We start from the raw sequence: 21,658 nt of genomic DNA on the forward strand, positions 1-21,658 counted from the left end.
TTAGCCAGGGATTTTCCTTATCTCTAGAATGGAAGAAAAATGACTGCGTGTGGCAGTACTCTGCCCCCTGTGACATTTGGCTAGCACAGGGCAAGAGGAGGTAGAATCAGGGGCAGCTGGAGTCAAGCAAGAGCGAAGGGACACATTCATGCTGAAGGGTACCATCCCATCCAAGGATCATAAGACAGGAGGAAAGGGAGGCGGGTGCCCCCTGCCCAACAGGAGATTGAAAACCTCCACCCCCAGAGTGAGATAATGACTCTCTCTAGCGAGCAAGATGTCTCGGTAAGTGAAATCTTGAACAGCTATGGCTGTCTACTACTGGGCGTATCAACAGAACAGCTGGCCAGTTCTGCCGGCCTTGACTCCCCCTTGGACAGCGGTGTTTGATCATGCCATTAAACTCTATTGTTTGAGGCAACACAGGAATGAAAGATGGCTGGAGCACTGGTTTAAGAAGTGTGCTCGGTGACTCTCAGATCATGGATAGATGTTCTGGACCTGTACCAGGCAGGGGAAGTGGGTGCTGCTCCTTTCGTGTTTCTGTTAAATGTCCGAGGACTGGGAGCTGACCGGGGAATCCTCCGCCCCAAAGTCCCTGGTTTTGTTTTCTGATGCTTCAGAAGCAAAAGTGACCCTCAGATTGGGAAATATGCTAAAGGGTAAGATTGTGGATTAAGATAAAGAATGGGGCTTTTGCTGGATCCATTTCAAAAGGCTAAATCTCCCAATGTGTCTGTCATCGATGCCGGCAGATCAAAGAGGAAGGGAAAGTTCAGAACCTGAAGCTTGTTTTCAAAAAGGGAGTCGAGAAAGGAAACCAGAAAGCAATTATCCACCCAATTGTGTTGTTGTTGTTGTTGTTGTTTTCCAGGCTGTTAAACAAAGACCTGATCTTACACCTCTCTTTTAGAATATGGAAGAAACTAAATATGAAAAAGGATAGGAGTTAGAGGGACTTGGGCCACCTCTCCCCTCAGCACTTGGAGAGAGAGAGAAAGAAGGATTTAGTACCAAAAGACCCATTTAGTTGTTAATTAGTAATAATAATCGTAGCAGCTAGCATTTAGAGAATGCTTTGAAGTTTGCAAAGAATTTAGTAAATATCTTCTCATTTTATCTTCACAACAACCTTGAGACATAGATGCTATTTTTATTCCCATTTTCTAGATAAGGAAATTGAGGCAAACGGGGGTTGAGGGACATGCCCAGATCATGCAAATGCCTGAGGTCTGCCATACTATCTGGGTTCTAGAGGATCATATACCTAGAATTTGAAGGCAACTAGGAAACCACCTTGTACAAGTCTCCCTGCTTCCACCCCCTTCATTTTTTGTGTGGAAAACTGAGCCCAGTGAGGTTAAGTATCCCAAGGTTATATAGATAACAAGTATCAGAAGTGGGATTTAAGCTCATGTTTTGTAACTATGGAAAGAGTAACTATTCTATTCATAAACTAAGTTGCTTCTTCCTCTGCCTGAACTTGGGGCTAGAGCAAGACTATAAATCTTAAAACAAAGATGAGACTTTGGAGACTTTGGGCCTTTAGAGATCCTCACTGTAGAAACCCATCATCTTCAGGATAAAGGGTCCAGTTTAACGTAAGTATCTGCTACCCTGGGATGGGTGCAGTCACTTCCAGCCTCCTTTTCTTTATGGAAATTCCTAGGTGAAGCTCTCTCATGTGGTGGTGGGAAGGACACTGGACTGAAAATCAGAAAACACTGGGGTTTGAGTTCCCAACTCGTCTACTCTATGTAGATTCAAATCTGGTTCTTCAGCTGTGAGTGACGTGATGTGAGGCCGAAGAGAAGAGCTGAAAGAATGCTTAAATTGGAGTAAGAGGCCTTCGGGCCAAATTCTGACCATCTCACCTAAGCAACTCAACATTTCTGAACCTCAGTTTCCTCTTTTATCAAATGAAGGGGTCATTTAAGGAAATCCCTGGGGCTCATTTAAGATCTAACGGTGAACAGATCTAAGCCTTGCTTCTCCCGGTGCTCTAGTCTCCAAAGTGAGGGCTGCGTACTGCAAGGGATGATGGGATGATCCAAGGGGAGGCTTGACCTACTGGAGGATATAAAGGTGGGTGGCAACTCATCCCTCCCCACAGTAGCTAGTATGGGGGCTTGTCTCTAACACACTCCTCTTCCCCTTCACTGTTATTTCTCAACATACCCTTCTCTTCCTTCTCCAATGTTCTGAAAATTCCCACCTTCTCTTCCATTCTGTACTACCAGATATCATGATGCTCATCCAGAACAGTGTGTGTATGTGTGTGTATGCAAATATACATGTACCTACACACATACTTCTATACACACATATGTACACACTGTGTACATAAAATATACATATATATATATACATATATATATGGATGTGTTTTGCTGCCTTTTTTTTTTTTTTACATTCTCACGGATTTTCCAGTAAGCTTCCTCCTCTCCCTCCAAAAGTCACCTCAACACAATAAATAATATTTTTAAAGACAAAAAGGGAAGATGAAAAAATTAGCACAAGCAAATCAATACATTTAAAAGGGCTCATCATGCAAACAGTTGTGGACCTCCCACCTACACAAATGGGTGAGTTCTCCCAGGATAGTTAAAAAAGTTAATCGTGAGCTTTCAGAAAGCTTTCAGGTGCTCCTTGAGAGATCTCCTCTCTTCCCTAACCTAGCTTGACCCCATGGCCAGATCGTTTCAGACGTGAGGCAGTCACCCTTTGACTTACCCTGGATCAGAGGGCAGTGACCAGTAAGTTCCTCACCTTTACCCCAGCTTTCCTTTGTGGTCAGACACAGGACGAGCAGATGTGGCTAGGTTACGGTCTATGTGGCAGATTCCATTATCTTTCCTCACTTCCAACTAATTCCTCTTCTAAACTTCCCTTTGTAACCTGTGCCATTCTCTACTCCCTTCACTCCAATTGCTGTCCAGATCTTGTCCTGTCTCCACCCATCACCCTATTTCAGCACTTCTTACTAATTGTTATTATTCAGTTGCTTTTTTTTAGTCATGTCTGACTCTTTGTGATCCCATTTTGGGGTTTTCCTGACAAAGATACTAGAGGGGTTTGCCATTTCCTTCTCCGTCTCATTTTACAGATGAGGAAACTGAGGCAAACATGGTGAAGTGACTTGCCCAGGGTCACACAGCTAGTAAGTGTCTGAGTCTAAATCTGAGCACAGGACTTTCTGATACCAGGTCTGGCACTCTATCTACTTCACAAAACTGCCAAAATGACTTTCTTAAAATACAGATCTGAGCACATCACTCCCCTTTTCATCACTCCACAGGCTATGGCATCCAGGATCAAATATAAACCCCTCGGTTTGGCATGTAAGGAAAGCCCTTGATGGCCTGGCCCCAATCCCCCTTTCCAGTCTTATTGCCCATTACTCCCCTTCCTACATTTTTGGAGTCAGCCAAAAGAGCCTTCCTGCTGTTTTTCCTACATAATACTCAGTACTTCTTGCTTCCATTAATTGTTCCTTCTCCCCCACCTAGAACTCATTTCCTTCTCACGGCCTCCTTCTAGAATCTCTTCCCTCTTAGACTCAGCTCAAACTCTGCTTTCTACATGAAGTCTTTCCTAATGTCCCTCAGTTCCCAGAGCTCCCCCAACCTGAGCAGCTTGCATTTATTTTGGATCTGGATTTTATAAACATTTATTCTGTCCCTTAATGGAAGAAAACTCTTTAAAGGCAGGCACAGTTTTACATTGGTCTTTTTATCTTGCAGACCTAGCACAGTGCCTGGCACATATTAGATGCTAAAAACAAATCCTTGGTGGTGGATTGATTGATTGGTAGAAGAATCTTCCAAATACATGGAATTACACATCCATTTGAAAGTTTGAAAAATTCATCTGCTTTGTTTTACAAATTTTGTGGAATCTCCAAATTCATAAAAACAAGATTGATGATAGAAGCAATCCATATGAGGAATATGACAAAAAAGATATGGGAGAGGTAGCATGGCCCATTGATTGTTAACTGACCTTTTTGCTGTAGAAACATGGATTCAAGTCTTCGTAATACATACTGAATTACGACCCTGGTCAAAACCCCTTAACTTTTCAGTGCTCACGGAACTCTCTAAGACTCCAAGTTTCAGAATAAACACCATTACATGCTGGAAAATACAGCTTCCTATGTCAGTGAAATCCCAGATTCAGGTCAAAAAAAAAAAAAAAAGTAAACAAAAACCAAAAAACCCAACTTGATGGAAAAATAGCAAATGTGACAACAATAAGACATAGACTTCAGTGATCCTGAAGGCTATGAAATTCTCCTGAGCAAGTGTGGCTCTGAAGAAGAGACAAAAGAATCCACCTGTCCGCCTCTCTCCCTTTTTTCAAAGGCGAGGGACTGTGAGGGCGGAACACTGCAAATAATGTCATGCTTTTCCATGTGTTGGTTAATTTTGCTGAATTGCTCTCTTCCCACCCACCCCCATCCCCACCCCCCGCCATCTTTCTATGCTTTGTTACAAGGGATTACTCTCTGAGAGGGAGAAGTGGAAAAGGATACTCTGGCAAATGCAGATGGCTATAAATACTAAATATATCGATAAAATGTGTTTTTAAATTATGAGAAAAGACAAAAACATTTATTGAATTCTAGACTCTTCTTGGAAAATGTAAATGTTCACCATGAGGTATTTGCTTCTCAAAGGATACCAAAACAAACACAAACCCCCCAAAACCTTTAGCCCTTGCCCCCAAATATTATACTTGCCAATATTTTCTACATATACAGGTATGCTGGTTATCTCCTGGAAAAGTACTTAAGTGATGTAGAACTGATGGATATTATGCATTTTTTCCAAAGATGGGTCTCAGGGGCAGCTATATATGGTAGAGTGGAAAGAACACTGGCCCTAAAGTCAGGATGACCTGAGTTCAAATTTGACCTCAGACACTTAATACTTCTTAGCTGTGTAACACTGGGCAATTCACTTAATTTCTAAAGAAAGGAAGGAAGGAAGGAAGGAAGGAAGGAAGGAAGGAAGGAAGGAAGGAAGGAAGGAAGGAAGGAAGGAAGGAAGGAAGGAAGGAAGGAAGGAAGGAAGGAAGGAAGGAAGGAAGGAAGGAGAGAGGGAGGAAGGAAGGGACACATTCAGTCATTTTAAAGGAAAGAAGACATTAAAAAAGATCTATCAACCAACTTTTATTTCTTCATTACTTTTATTTCCTAATATATTCCTATCTCTTCTCCCATCCAGAGAGCCATCTTTTTAATAAAGAAGAATAAAGAACAGTTTAGAAAAACTAACCAACACATCAATGAAGTCTGACACTATGTGCAGTGATCCATATTCTTAGTTCTCCCCTCTCCCCTCTGTAAAGAAAGGAGGGAAACATGCATAATTCAGGGTGAAGTTGGCCATTGTAATTATATTATATTCAGTTTAAATGTTGTTGGTATTCTTTCCATTAACAAAGCTGTGATTATTGCATTTATTGTTTTCCTGGTTCCATTTATTTTGCATCGGTTGATAAAAATGAGCTGCCTCTCTGGATTCCTCCCACTTAAAATTTCTTATAGTGCCATATTCTGTTGTCATAATCATGTAAAAATAATATAATAATTGCTAACATTTAATAAGGCTTTATAATATCTTATCTCATTTGACTCTCACAATAGCCTTGTGAGATTGGCACTATTGTTATTCCCATTTTACAGATCTGTTAAGCCATTTCCCTGCTCAATATATATAAATATATATACAATATTTAGATATATATACAATATTTATAAAAGCACTTTTTGTGTGGCCAAAAAACTGAAAACAAAAGAAATGCCTTTTGATTGAAAACTGGATAAATAAATTGTGATACAATAATGTAATGGAATATTATTGTGTTGCAAGAAATAATAGCTGGGATAATTATAGAAGCATGGAAACACATAAAGAAACACACAAATAAAAGGTGAATGAAGTAAGCAGAGTTACTAAGACTATGTAATAAAGAACTGCCATTACAAAACAATCGAAGAGAAATTTGGAAAACAGTAGAGAACATGCCCAACCCTAAAGAAGAGATATGAAGAGCTACTTCACCTAACTCCTTTGCTGGGGAGGGATGGGTAGGAGGAGGTTCAAAAGAGATGTTGCAAATACTGTCAGATTATTTTTTTGAATCAATTTTATTGGTTTTTTCCCTTTTCCAATTTTCCTTTTCTTTTAAGAAAATTGTTATGAGGATACAGAAGAACATCCAGATGATGTAAAAATACATAAAAATCATTTAAATAATAACAGAGAGTGTTTAATAGCATCCTAAAGATTGCAGAACATTTTACAAACATTCTCATATTGGCTTTACAACTATATTGCAAGATAAGTGCTACACCATCAACCCATTTAACAGATTTACAGATGAATAGATTTACATTTAACAGATCTGTTTAACCATCTCCAATTAACGGCATCCACAATGCTTTCAGTTCTTTCTTTCCAGCTTAACTACTACAAAAAGTGCTACTCTTAGTATTTTGGCAGACTAACAAAAACAGACAGACAACAAAAGACAAACAAAAAACAAATAGATTTTATCTGTTTAATATATTTCTGGATTGCTTTCCAGAATGGTTCCAACCAATTCACAGGTTTCCCAGCAGTCTATTCATATGTTTCTCCTCCGGCTTTTTTGTTGACTATTACCATTTTTTGTCATCTTGACCAGTTGGTGAAATCTCAATTGTTTTGGTTTTGATTTTCCTTATTATTAGTGATTTGAAGCAATCTGACATATGATTTTTAATAATTTTTAATTCTTTTTAAATTCTTATCCTTTAGGGAATAGTTTTTGGTTACATATATCTTATGTTAATTCCCATGTATCTTGGATATAAATAAACAAATAAATAGCATTTTATTAAGTGCTTACTATGTGCCAAACACTGTATTAAGCTAGGTGTATAAAAATACAAAAGCAAGACACTTCCTTGCCCTACGGAGCTTAAATTTGAATAGAGGAGACCACACATACAAGTGAGTGGTGGCCAGGAAAGGGAATTCTAATCTGGGAAGTCAGAAAGATGGCAAGTGGGATAATAGTGGGATAGCTCAAGCTGCCTGTATATCTTGCCTCTAAAGATTTTCCCATCATGCACTTGAGTACCTCTTCTCCTTTGTTTTTCAGCTCCTATTTATGTCATCTCTCCCCCTCCCCATTAGACTGTAAGCCCTTTCAGGTCAGGGCCCATCTTTATTTTGGCTTCCATTTGTACCCTCAATGATTCAAGCAGCGCCTGGCACATAGTTGTTGCTGTTCAGTCATTTCAATCACATCTCATTCTCATGTCCCCATTTGGGGTTTTCTTGGCAAAAATACTGGAGTGATCTGCCATTGCCTTCTCCAACTCATTTTAAAGATGAGGGAATTGAGGCAAATGGGGACAAGTGATTTGCTCAGAGTCACACAGCTCGTAGGTATCTGAGATCAGAGTTGAACTCATCTTCCTGACTGCTGACTTATGTTCTGTCCACTGCACTACCCAGCTGCTCTCCTGGCACAAAGTAAATCCCTAACAAATGTTTGTTACTTACCTAACTGCCAGCATGAAAAACAGTTATTCTTATTTTCTGAGTATAATTCCATACTCCAAGCTTGGAGATTTGATTAGAAGTTAAGAATCACAGCACAATAAGTATGGAACTTGCTACCTGCAAATAAATTTACTTTTGCTTATCTCTCATGTCACATGTCAGTAATTCAAGAGAGATTCTGACAGCCATGATGATTAAGATGTCAGTAGAATAGATATTTTAGTATTTTAGGAATACAGATAATTTGTCAAAACCTCAGGAATGAATCCAAGGCAAGTATTGCAAAGTGGGTTAGAGGCAATTTCCCACTTATCCAAAGGTTGTATCCTAAAAGATCATTCCTAAGATGGTTATTTAGGAACTGGTACCCATTTTTCCATAGAAACCAGAAAGTAAAGGATAGCTTGATTTCCAACTAATAAAAATTTATCTAACACACAATGCAGCGGAATTCTAATGCTAATAGTTGGGTTGCTAATAGCCTGTTGTAGGTCCTGGGAGCAGGGCAGGAAGAAGGAAAAGGACAAGATATTTCTTCCTTATTTCCAGGAGTTAGGTCCAAGCCTGGGGGGGGAGGGGGAAGGAAACTTTCTGTTTTGGGAGTCCTTCCACTTACCTTTCTATGATCCTCTTCTCCTTTCTTCCACACCAGGACTCTTATGCTATCCTGAGCCTTCTACTACAGTCCTATCCAATTCTGCCTAGTGTCCCTTCCAAAATGATTCATGTACCAAAATATCTTCTCTTCCAATTGCTATTTTCTTATTACAGATAATCCCACTTAGTATTAACAGGGAAAGAATCTGATAAAACTTGAGAACTCCTTTATCTATCATAATCTTTCATTTTTCCATCCTTCTTTATGTCTTATAACCACCAATCCTGTTTTCTGTCCTCACTGTGATCTCACTCTTCAGTATTTTCCTAGTCCACTGACTAGTCCTCCTTTCCTAATTTTGATTCACCTGAGAAGCCAATTCAAACTTCAAATCCCTTTCCCCTTATTCTATCTCCCTTGTTTCTATTCACTTGCTACTAATAGAGTTGGAGGAACTATAGGAGCCACTTTGATTGAGCTCACCAGAAAATTAATTGGATTTATGGCTTAATCTCATCTAGGTCATCCCAGTAGCAAAACAACTATTTCTTTCTAATGGATCCTCTATCTTCTTCACCTTTTCCAAATCTTAAATTGCACCTCAACCTTCTTACAGCAGCTGCTTCCCTCCAGCCTTTCAGAAGAGGCTGAAAAAAAATGGAGGTCAGCGGTGAAGAACTCCCTCTTTGCCCCTCCTCATCTCACATCCCTCCAACACTATTCTCCATTCTCTCCTCCTTTATTCAAGTTTCTTATGATGAGATGACCTAGCTCCTTTCCAAGGGCAATCCCTGTCTTGATGCACCCTTGATCCCAACCTCTTTCTCACATCTGCCTTCTAGCTTCCCTGGCTTCCTTCAAGTTTCAAATGAAATTCCATCTTCTACAAGTTGATGCTCCTAATTTTAATGCCTTTCCTCTGAGATTTTCACTAGTTTAGTGTGTGTGTGTGTGTGTGTGTGTGTGTGTGTGTGTGTGTATCTTGCTTATACACCATGGTTAGCATATTGTCTCCTCATGTGAGTTTTTTGAGGGGAGGGACTATTTCTTGCTTTTCTTCTTACCCCCAGTATTTAATACAGTGCCTAGGTACTATATTAAATTAATACAGGAACCAAATAGATGTTTATGTAATACTGGTCCTAATGTAATCACTGCCCAAGCCTCTTGGTATAGGACTCTCTTCTTACTGGTAAAGATAAATGCCCTGTGCAAGGGACAAGGCAGAGTTGGTAAGGATGCCAGAGAGCTTCAGTTTTTAGCCATTCTTGATCATATAATGTTACAAACTTTGCAGGAGTGAAGGATGTTTTATATTAACTGTATTTCCTATTCCATCTTAGAAAATAGCTTTTAGAAAGAATGAAAAAAATGCTCTAAGTAATTATTGATTAGAAAAATTCAAATTAAGATATCTCCGAGGGACTACTACACACCTCTCAGATTGGTTAAGATGACAGGAAAAGATAATGATAAATAGAGGAGATGTAAGAAAACTGGGACACTAATGCATTGTTGATGGAGTTGTGAACTGATCTCAATCACTCTGGAGAGCAATTTGGAACTATGTCCTAAGGGCTATAAAACTGTATATACCCTTTTATCCAGCAATGTTTCTACTGAGTCTGTATCCCAAAGAGATCATAAAAAAGGGGAAAGGCCCCACATGTGCACAAATGTTTGTGGCAGCCCTTTTTGTAGTGGCAAGAAACTGGAAACTGAACAGACACCTATCAATTGGGGAATGGCTGAATAGTTTAGGGCATATGAATGTTATGGAATATTATTGTTCTATAAGAAATGATCAGCAGGATAATTTCAGGAAGGCCTGGAGATACTTACATGAACTGATGCTGAGTGAAGTGAATAGAACCAAGAGCAATAACAAGATTATGGGATGATCCATTGTGATGGAGTTGGCTCTTTCCAACAATGAGCTGATTCAGGCTAATTCAAATAGACTTGTGTCAGAGAAAGAAGACTAAGGAGAATGAATGTGAATCACAACATAGTATTTTCACTTTTTTGTTGTTGTTTACTTGCTTTTTTTCTTTCTCATTTTTATACTTTTTAATCTAATTATTCTTATGCAGCATGATAAATGTGAAAATATGTTTAGAAGTATTGCACATGCACAAGATTACTTACTGTCTAGGGGAGGGTGTTGGGGAAAGGGAGGGAGAAAAATTTGGAACACAAGGTTTTGCAAAGGTGAATATTGAAAACTATCTCTGCATGTATTTTGAAAATTAAAAGCTATTATTAAATTTTTTAAAAAATAAAATCTAATTAAAATGGATAGCACATTGGCATCTCACTAGTGGAGACTTATTGAGCTATAACACTAAAAAACTATCTACAACCCTCTCAGAGTAAAGCCTCCTGAAGATAAATGTAGCAATCTTACCGTGGGACCCCAATCTGCCAGTGCCAATAGGGTCTGTGAGAGTAATTCCTAAATATCGATACCCTTGTCAGCTAAACTCTTTGAAAAAATCCATCTAAACTTGTAGTTTCATGCACTTTCTTCTCACTCTCTTCTAAATCCTCTGCAATCTGATTCCTGAGGGATTTTACAGAGAAAGGAAATTGGAGCTGGATCCATCAGACCTCTGCCTAAACCTAGAACATTCCTGTTTCTGGTGCTTAACACAGGACTTTCCATCTAGTAGGCATTTAATAAATGACTGTTTTACTGGTCCCAAGGCCAGTTCTCTACTAACTATGCTATATTGACTGATGTGATAGAGAACTAGAACCTAAAGAGATGTTTTTTTTCCCTTAGATTAGGGATGGGAGGTTGGTCTTTTCCAGTGATTTTAATGACCGGATTAATTATGGAATAATGCTTTCATCTAAAATGTAGCACCCATCACATGTGGACTGTTTACATCATTAGGAATTGTCCACCTAAGACAATTTTCTTTCTAAAGTGATCACTTGCTTCCCTGAGGCTGAGTTCTTTAACGGCAGAATAAAATGATATTTCTCTAGGATGGTGTCTTTGCAAACCCTATGTATTAAAATAAAACTGTTCAAATTTTTTCCTCTTTACAAAATGTCTATTTAACCACTCCTCATCCTTAATCCTAAATCAAGAAATAAAAAACATCTCCAGGTAAATATTGCCAGCTTCCAGCCTTTAAGCCCTGGGAAAAGAGCCAGCTTAGGTGTTTCTCCCATCTGGAGATTATCCCCTTAATACAAGAAGGCAGATGACACATTTCAAAGCCATAGGATTTAGAGATTTAGAAATCTGGTCCCTTCCTTTTATTTTGATGTTATCTGTTTTAATTTGTTTTGAATTTTTATTCTGAACAGAAGTATTTCCATATGTAAAATAGAATGGAAAAAGTATTGGATACAAACCTTGTAAATTTCTTTTATGTATAATTTGCTTTTCTTTTTAAGATATATAATAACTTCAATATGTAACTTTCAAAGCTGTCCTACTTGTCTGGAATCCTTTCTAGCTTTCTCATTAAAAAAAATAATAATAATACTTCAATGGTCTTCATTTATTTCTCTCTTTTGGTCTAGACTATTTCTAACCCATTGTCTCTTCCCCTTCCACTCCATCTTATTAAAAAACAAAACAAAACAAAAAAAACCTAAAACTTTTGTAACATCTGTGTAGTCAAACAAAATAAATTTCCACATTTGTCATGTCTAAAAATGTATGTCATATTCTACATCTTGAGATCAATATCTCTCTTTGTTGGGAAAAGGGTAAACATGTTTCATTGTCAGTCCTCTGTAATCATGGTTGGTAAATGCATTGATCAGGGCTGCCAAATTTTTCTTTGTAATGTTGTGGTTATTTAATAAATTGTTCCGCCGGTTCTGCTCCCTCCACTCTGCATCAATTCACAGAGTCCTTTCCAGATTTTGTTAAAACTATCCCTTTAGCCATTTCTGAATAATAATAACAGCTAGCATTTATATAGCACTTTATTGCAAAGTGCTTTACATGAGCCATGTTATTGGATCCTCATAGAATCCTATAATGTATGGGTTATTATTATCATCATTTTACAGATGATGAAATTAAGTTCCAGAGAGATTAAGTGATTTTCCCAGGATCACGTTGCTAGTTGAATTCAGGTCTTCCTGGTTGTGCATTTTAAAATGATAATAATGATATAATCAGAGAGAAGAGAGACGAGAGAACTTGTCCTAACTATGTGAGCATAGTTTGTACCAGAACAAAATGTGAATATATTCCATCTAATTTCAGTCCCAGAGCTTTTCCCTTTTCTATACTATTCCTATTCATTATTGCTCATGACCTACCAACCAGCCAGCACCCCTGCTGTTCTGATTTAGTCAGTCAGAAAGAGGCTTGCCTTACCATATGCTTCCTGCCATGGAGAGGGCGAATATTAGCCTTTTGGGGCAGCTGACTTGAAAAAGGACCTCCTCAATAATGACATTAAGGATATGCAGAAAGCCTTTGACTATGGCTTGTACACATCAGTCCCTTTGACCTTTAAATGGAGAACAATCTCACCAGGTATTTTATCCATTCCCCCCCTTCCCTCCTGAATCTTCACTAGCCCAGAAAAGACCCCTAACCTATCATTTGTTTCCCTATCCAGGACAGCGTGTTCTTCTCTGAAAGTGACAACAGTCTGTATTTCACCTACAGTGGCCAGTCCAACACCCTGGAGATCAGGGACCTCAATTACCAGGTAAGAGTACGTAGTCAATACTTTTATGTAATACTTTATGACCATGTCTCACTGTCTGAGAATTCCCTGATGGAAAATATAACAAAAGAAATAGGAGAGTAAAACTCTCTGGGTTGGAGCTTCTGCTCTGAGGATGGGGAAACTGTGAGAACTATTGCTAGGTGATACAGTGAGTAGAAAATTGGATTTAGAAACATTAAGAGCTGAGTTCAAATTATGCCACGGATACCTACTAGCTATATTAAAGCCTTTAATCTTCCTTAGCTTTAGTTTTCTCATCTGAAAAATGAGGATAATAATAGCACCTACCTCCTAAGGTTATTGTGAGCATCAAATGAAAAAAAAAAGTAATGTAATGTGCACTATAAATTTTAAAGTGCTCTCATTATTATCATCATCAAATAAGATAATATATGTAGATTACTTTGTGAACATTATAGTGCTGTATCATTGCTAGCTATTGCTATTAATATCAAATGAGATAATTCGTAAAGCACTTTGCAAACTTTAAAGTTCTATATGCTCACTAATATCAAATGAGATAACATTAAATAGCTGTGCAAATCTTAAAGCATTTTATAAATGCGAGCTATGTTATTATTACTATTATTATTATGCTAAACTTATCCTGGTTTCTGATGAATTTCTCTTTCTAAGAAATTCATCCCTTAAATTATGAAGGAGGAATGTTCCTTAGCAACCTCAGCCAGAGGTTGTGAGCCCGAAGGTAGAACAAGGCTAAGGGTTTTCAGGGAGGAAAGGATTAAATACTATTATTCAGCAAAGACAAAGCTCCTGAAAATAAAATCACTCTTTTTTGCATTTGCATTTGCAAACTTCATCTGTCTTCTTATTTAAGACTTGAGACCACTTCTTTCCTTCTTCCTCTAATTCTGTCATAGGTGTTGCCTTATTCAAATTGAGACCTTGGAAAGATTAACTTAAAACTAAGGTCTTCCTTAACCTCTATCAGAGATTTGTTAACCTTTTAGGTCATGGTTTTTTTGGGGGGGTTTTGTGGTTTTTTTTGGTGGAAATCCAGTAACCCTTTTTCAGAAAATGTTTTTCAGTGTATAAAATAAAAGACTTGGGATTGCAAAGGAAACCAGTTTTAATGAAATGCAGTAATCACAATTTAAAAAAACAAACAAAAACCAGAACAAAACATTTTTACAGACCTCAGAACCCCTGTCTTAGAGCATTAATTGAGGTCACTATTATTAGAGGTGGGACCTGAACTCACCTATCTGTGATAATGAATCTAACCACCACAGCATCCAAAAAATGAACCCACATAATCCTGCTTCCAACAAATGCCATTTCAAGATGGCATCCCTAAAATATTATAGGAAATTCCATTACACAGCCAGATTTATGACTTGTCCCATTGTAACTAGACCAATTTGATGTGGATCTAGTGGTCTCCAGAGATGTGAGAATTGGGGTGGGGAATCCCTTATGGCCGGTGCAGGTCCAATGTGAAAGAATTCACAAAACCCAAAATCTGAATGGCAGAAAAGGGAAGTTTATTGTCACTGAGAAGCCAGTTTAGCTAGGAAGACAGACTTCTCAGTGGTAAGGTCCTGGCAGAGAAATAACAAAAGGTTGTCACTGAGAAGAGGGTATTATCACAGCGGGAAAGAGTCCTGGCAGGCAGCTGTGCCAAGAGAGGTTCCTTGGCAAGGCATTATCCTGTTTGAGATTTCTGCAGAGATTTGGAGTTCAAAGTTATCTTTTATTGGTGGTCTGAGGCTAGAGCTTCCATTGAATGAGATTCCTTCAATGTTGTCACTGCCCCAGCCCTAGACTTCCAGGTGAAAAGAGAGTACTTCTCTTGGGGTTTCAAGACACTCGATAACTGGGAGTTTGAGATACTAGAAGTGGTCCTGGGCTCTTCAACTCAATAGAGAGTGCGACCATCTCTCTGCCCAGATTTCCAACTGAATGAGACCACTTAACTGCCCTGAAGGGTGAGTCTGTCAGAGGAGAGTTTCAGAGATCATCCCCATTGCTTCACCCCCAAAAAAGTCAAGGGGGACAGTTTCAGGGTTCACCCCCATCAAATTCAGCCCCCTGTCTTGCTTCTTCAGGATATAATCCTTTTTCTTCCTCATCCCTAAACCCTTCTCATAGTTTGATGAGGTGTCCACCTGTATGAGCTTCCACTCCTTCCATGGAACTTTGTTCCCATAGAATGGCTCCTTATAACATTATGGATATTGTTTCATTCTTTTACCTGTATCTTAGGCCTTAGCAGTGGCCTTAGTCTATTACCACATAGCAGGTGCTTAATTACAACATAGTAGGTGTGGGCTGATCAATTTTTTCACCAAATATGGTGGTTTTACAGGATGTAATAACATCATGTTTGTAGCTTCCTCACAGCCTGGCCTATGTCTGATCTATAATTTATAATTATAATTTATAATGTATTGTTTTTTGAGCCTATTTTATGTGAGCAGAATTAGAGTTTAAGTTTTGTTGTGGTTGTTCAGTCATGTCCAACTCTTTGTGATTATATTTGGAGTTTCCTTGGCAAAGATACTGGCGGGGTTTGTCATTTTCTTCTCCAGCTCATTTTTCAGATAAGGAAACTGAGGAAAACAGGAGTAAGTGACTTGCTCAGGGTCACCCAGCCAGTAAGTGTCTGAAGCCACTAGTGAACTCTTCCTGACTCTTGATAAGGCATTCTGTCCACTGCAGCATCTCGCTACCATACGGTTCAGATGCTCATGGTCATCAGAGGTCAAGAGGAGGGAAGAAAGAAAATGTAGTCAGGGAGGTAACAATGTGAAAGGAACCATCAAATGAACTTTTAAAGACAGATTCAGTTTAGAGGACACAACCATGGGCCCAGGACACAAGACCCAGTGGAAGGAAGAAACGCCCAAGTTACTGCACGGTCAAAGGGAGACAGAAATAACAGGACTCTCAGAATGGCAGCTGGAGAAAGTACCCCTGGAGGAGGAAGTACAGCAGGGCTGGGCTGGGGCGGCTGCCACGGGAAGGAAGCACACCCAACGGAGTTCTTTTCTTTTCTTTTCTTTTTTTATTTTTTTTAATTTATTTAGAATTTTTTCCCACAGTATATATGCATGAGTAATTTTTTTTATAATATTATCCCTTGTATTCATTTTTCCAAATTATCCCCCCCTCCTTCCACTCCCTCCCCTTGATGACAGGCAATCCCATACATTTTACATGTGTTACAATAAAACCTAGATACAATATATGTGTGTAAATCCCATTTTCTTGTTGCACATTAATTATTAGATTCCGAAGGTATAAGTAATCTGGGTAGATAGACAGTAGTGCTAACAATTTACATTCATTTCCCAGTGTTCCTTCTCTGGGTGTAGCTACCTCTGTCCATCATTGATCAACTGGAAGTGAGTTGGATCTTCTTTATGTTGAAGATTTCCACTTCCATCAGAATACATCCTCATACAGTACTGTTGTTGAAGTGTACAGAGATCTTCTGGTTCTGCTCATTTCACTCAGCAACAGTTGATGTAAGTCTCTCCAGGCCTCTCTGTATTCCTCCTGCTGGTCATTTCTTACAGAACAATAATATTCCATAACCTTTATATACCATAATTTACCCAACCATTCTCCAATTGATGGACATCCATTCATCTTCCAGTTTCTAGCTACGGAGTTATTTTATTACCGGTCATTATTCTGGCTCACCCTGGGTATCAAGCTCAGTTATTTCTATTTGTTGTTTGTCTCTCTTTGTGTTGATATCCCCTGCTGCCTTAGTGGTGGTTCTGGGCAGTGGACAGAGGTCATTGAGATAGTTCTAAAACAAGTCTATGAAATACTCATCCATGTTAGCTTGGTATAAGGGTATTCTCCATCCTTACCCTCTCTTAGGTTAAAGGGGCTTCTCAGGTGCCATGGTACGAGCAACTGACTGAATTCAAAATGCCTTGTCTGAACAACCGAGGCCGGGATTCCCCAGTGCCTGTGATCCAGAATCTGAATCTGAAAGTGAAAAGTGGGCAGATGCTGGCCATCATCGGGAGCTCAGGTACAGTCTCCTCCAAACGGCCAGAGGACAATAGTGTTAATTCCAGGTTCACACACAACCCAGAACGGAAATGAAGGACCATTCTTTCTAGATGTCTATCCCAGAACCTACACAATGGTTCATTCAGGATGACTCTACTAGCCTCAGGAAATCATCCTGGCACTGCACAAAGGCATTTAAAAAGTGGTTCATATGTCCTTATGGGAACAAGACCCATTATCCTAGCCTATTATCCTAAACTGAGACCTGTTAAACATCTTTGTTTAAAAAGTCCAAGGTCTGGGGCAGCCAGGTGGTGCAATGGATAGAGCACCAGCCCTGTAGTCAGGAGGACCTGAGTTCAAATCTGGTCTCAGACACTTAACACTTCCTGACTGTGTGACCCTGGGCAAGTCACTTAACCCCAATTGCCTCAGCAAAAAAATAATAAATAAATAAATAAGTCCAAGGTCTCCCTCCAGTAATCATGATCTATATCTTGCTACTGGATCCAGAGAAGATATATTTCATGTTGCAAACCAAAGGATGATGAGACTGGGAAGACCATAATGACTTTGCCCAGCCCTCCCTCACTTAAATCCAATTCACTCCCATGTCATAGCATCATCCCCTTCCTTATGTCATGGCTCTCTTTGAGTATGAAGAACAAACCACAAGAACCTATTCTCACACTCCTCATCCCACAGATAAGTTTGTTACAGTGGGCCTGACTTTAGCTGATCAGACCTGACAAAGGACTTTGATCCTGAGGGATTATGGCAAATTATGTCAAAGTTTGGTTGTCCAGAGAAGTTCATCAGGATAGTGCATCAGTTTCATGTGTCTTGCTTGCCTGGGTTCTGGACAATGATGGGCAATGGTCTCGAGCTTTCCCAGTCACTAACAGAGTGAAACAAGTCTGTGTGTTTGCTTCCATGCTTTTCAGCATGATGTTTTCAGCCATGTTGTCAAATCTATTCAATGAGGGCAAACACAGAATCAAAATCAGCTCCGACATTGATGGTAAGTTTTTTAATTTGAAAAAAGCTACAAGCCAAAATTAAAGTGGAGGGAGCGTAGGGTGGTGATTTTTTGTTTGCAGATGATTGTGTGCTCAATGCAGCCTCCAAAGCAGAGATGCAACAAAGTAGGGATCGATTCTCTGCTGCTTGTGCTACTCTTAAGTTTGGCTCAAAGGGCTCTAAAATTAAAGAAGTTGATTCTGAGAAATGTTTGGGGGTCCCTCTTTGAAACTTTGAGTGTCACGTAGTCTACAATGAGTGAACAAGATACCTGAAAAAAGCAAGTGTTTTTTCAGACATGTTAGAATTTTCTCTTTGATTCCAAAAAAACCCAAAACCAAAAAAAAAAAAAAACTTTTAAGTAAAAGATGAGCCTATACCTAAAAGGAATAAACAGTATTGAGATCAAAATAGATTTACCTAAAAAGCTATAATAAAAAAAAAAAAGAAAGAAAGAAAGAAAGAAAGGAAAAAAATCGATTTACCTGAGGGAATGTCACTGATAAAAGTAGCCATTCTGATGGAATTACACATAACACAGCTGTGTGTTTGTTGAGAGAATAAGTGAGTCTGAATGCTCTTCAGCAGGCTTTTTAGGAGTTTATGAAACACTTTCTCAAAAGCTTTTGTGAAGTGGATGCCTTGTCCCTTTACTTCTTTTTATTGATGACAATGAATGTGGCATTCAAGAATGAATGGGATTTAACTGGACAGCAAAGGGTGGCAGCTTTAGGTACTTGTTTTAAAAAAAATTAAGCAAATGGTAGCTGTCTTTAGGTACTTGTTTTAATTAATTATTTTTTTAAGTACACAAGGAAAGGTCAGAACATGCCTTTCTACTGGGCTGCAGTTTAAAAATAATTGCTAAACCTATTATTTCTTCTTCTTCTTTACTCCTCCTCCAAACAGGCTTGAGTTTTGCATTTTAAAAAGACATCCTATTAACGTTTAAATTAGTCATTCCCATAAAACCAGTTTCTGAACCAAATACAATTTGAGTGATGAGACATTTGCTGGCATGTCAGGGAGCCAAAAATAGTTTTGCTTAACAGAGCAATTAACTCCGACCCTTCTCCAGAAGAAAAAGTGGGGTTGGGAGGCTGAGCTTCCTTCTGGCAAGCAGAAGTAAAGCCATTTAAAGAATGGCCCTTAGAGTCTCGCCTCCATGAGAATCTATCCAAAGTCATCTTTGTCTCTGGCTCTGTCAAGCCTTGAAGCTTTGAGCTGAGGTCATAAGAAATTCCCAAGTTCAAGGTTGATATTAAGGGCTGCCTTATGTGTCTAGACAACAATTAAAGGACAGCAGTTTGAGATTCCTCTAGTGAGTTTCCATTAATACAGCTGTGGCAACAGTAGGCATTGGATCAGGGTGGAAGCTAGAAATCCCAGCACCTGATCCAAATTAATTTGGCAATTCCCGTAGGGGAAAGGGGAACAAAGGAAAATGGGACCAAGTAGGACAAATGGGAACCTGATCACTGGGGCAATTGTGGAGTGAAAGGTGCATCCCTTCCCAAAGGTGGGAAGAGAAGGTGGGCCCTGAGAGAATGATGGATACAGGGCCATGGGAGCGGATGAAGTGAGGTACTGATGGTCATTGCAAGAAGGAAATGAGACAGACTGCATCAATGCTCGGGAACAAGGTCCCATTTGCCCTGGCTTAGTCCCAGCTTTGTACATGATGGGATTTCTCAAGAAGAGGCAAAGAATGAGAATCATTTCCTAGAGCTCCCACTGCTAAGCAAAGGACTCTGGACCCAAAATGGACCTTCCTGATGGAAGATCTCTGTCTCTTGACTTGACAGGTTATGGAAAGTCCTCGCTGCTGGATGTGATTACCTGCAGAGAACATGGAGGCAAAATTAAGTCGGGCCAAATTCTAATTAACGGGCAGCCCAGCACACCCCAGCTGGTCAAAAAGTGCATCGCCCACGTGCGGCAGCAAGAACAGCTTCTCCCCAACTTGACCGTCTGGGAGACCTTATTATTTGTCTCCCAGCTCCGCCTATCAAGAACCTCTTCAGATGCACAGCGCAAAAAGAGGGTGCGTAACTATAACTTGTGGGCAAAAGCAGAATTTCACAGAATAATTATTTTTATATTTTTATTTATATAAATAATATATACTATTAATAACAATAAATGTGTAATATAATATATAATAAATAATACAATATAATTATATATAATAATAAATATATAAAATAAATAATATTGATATTTTTATTAACTAATCACTTTGGGTCCAGGCAAGATGGTATAATGGTTAGAATCCAGTACTCAGAATGAGGGAAAGCTGTATTCAGATCCTGCATTTGATACTTGCTAGCTGTGTGATCATAGAGAAGTCACTTCCTGAGTTTTAAGCAAATCTAAGCCAATTTTGGCATCCATGAAATAATTTTCTAACATTTTAGGATTTAAATTAAGTGATTATATTTTTGTAAAATGCTTAAAGATTAGCTATTAGATTATTTCAGCCAAATTTTGGGTGAGAAATATTACTCTATCCTGTATTTCTGAATTAGTTTGTAATGCTTACAACTGTAGAAAGAAATTAAGTTATATTGATCAGTCCCACCCATCTCTGCTTTATAAAAAGGTTTTTGAGGAAAGAAAAATCTAAAACTTAAAAAAACAAAAAAACTAAGTTATAAATGGGCTCATCTGTCTTGAGGTAGGAGGAGAGTTTTTACACTGATGAAGCCCTAGAGTTTGATGTAAGTTGAGTGTGGAGGCAAGAATAACGGGAATGAATGAATCTTCTCTCACCACTCTACTGCACTGTCTCATCAGATTTGGGGGCAATTTTAAGATTATTTAGCTTAATTTTAAGCATCTATGGGGGTGAAATGAATGAAAGGCCTGACCTAGAGGCAGGAAGATCTGACTTCACATTAGGCCTTAGATATTCATTGGCTGGGTGGCCCTGAGCAAGCTACTTAACCCTGTTTGCCTCAATTTCCTTAACTGTAAAATGCTTTGGGAAAAGAAATGACAAATCACTCCAGTCTCTTTGCTAAGAAAATCCCAAATGGGGTCTTAAAGAATCAGACATAGCTGAACAATACCTATAATCTTAATTTTGGTGCAAATTACTCTTTTCCTAGAAAAAAAAAAAATCCCCTATCTTGCCCAAATCTTGCAAAGAAGGAATGAGTAAAAAAGTAAAGTAAAAAAAAAGGATTCTAGCAAGAATGCTAGTTCTACTCTATTCTATACTAAATATGAAATTTTGTGATCTTTAATAATAGATTTATATAGGTTTATAAAGCTCCTTTGCACATTATTGGCCTGTGTCTCACAATATCTCTGTGAGGTTATTCAATTCAATCATTTTTGAGTTGCATCTTATCCTTTGTGACTCCATTTGGAGTTTTCTTGGCAAAGATATTGGAGCGATTTGCTATTTTCTTCTCCAGCTCATTTGACAGATGAGGAAACTGAGGCAAATGGGATTTATTGATTTACTCAGGGTCACACAGCTAGGAAAGTTTTGAGGCCAGATTTGAACTCAGGAAGATGACTTCAGGCCCTGTGACTCTGCATTATGACATCACCTACCTGCCTATAGAAGTAAAAGAAGTGTAATTATCCTCAGTTGAAGGGGGTTGAACTTGTGATGTCATTGATATAAGGAACTCTAAATGAGGATCGCTACTAATTCAGGCTGGCACCTCCTCTGTAACTTAAAGTCTCAGAAAATTGCTTGGGACAAAAAGAAATTAGGTGTCTTGACCAGGGTCACACAGCCATCATTTGTTAGAAATAGGACT

The 21,658-nt window shown here is 38.8% G+C and overlaps 1 protein-coding gene across 1 annotated transcript in view; it reads left to right on the plus strand.

Annotated features, from left to right (window-relative positions):
• Positions 1-118: 118 nt before the first annotated feature.
• The window catches only part of ABCG8 (ATP binding cassette subfamily G member 8), a 42,096-nt gene continuing 20,556 nt past the window's right edge, over positions 119-21,658 (plus strand). The window contains exons 1-4 of the mRNA XM_074285024.1: positions 119-285; positions 12,756-12,848; positions 16,725-16,881; positions 19,688-19,926. Of these exons, the coding sequence (XP_074141125.1) occupies positions 256-285; positions 12,756-12,848; positions 16,725-16,881; positions 19,688-19,926 (519 nt within the window). The 5' untranslated portion in view covers positions 119-255. The remainder of the gene's footprint in view (positions 286-12,755; positions 12,849-16,724; positions 16,882-19,687; positions 19,927-21,658) is intronic.

This window comes from Sminthopsis crassicaudata, chromosome 2 (assembly GCF_048593235.1).
Source record: "Sminthopsis crassicaudata isolate SCR6 chromosome 2, ASM4859323v1, whole genome shotgun sequence".
In the NCBI taxonomy this organism is placed as follows: Eukaryota; Metazoa; Chordata; class Mammalia; order Dasyuromorphia; family Dasyuridae; genus Sminthopsis; species Sminthopsis crassicaudata.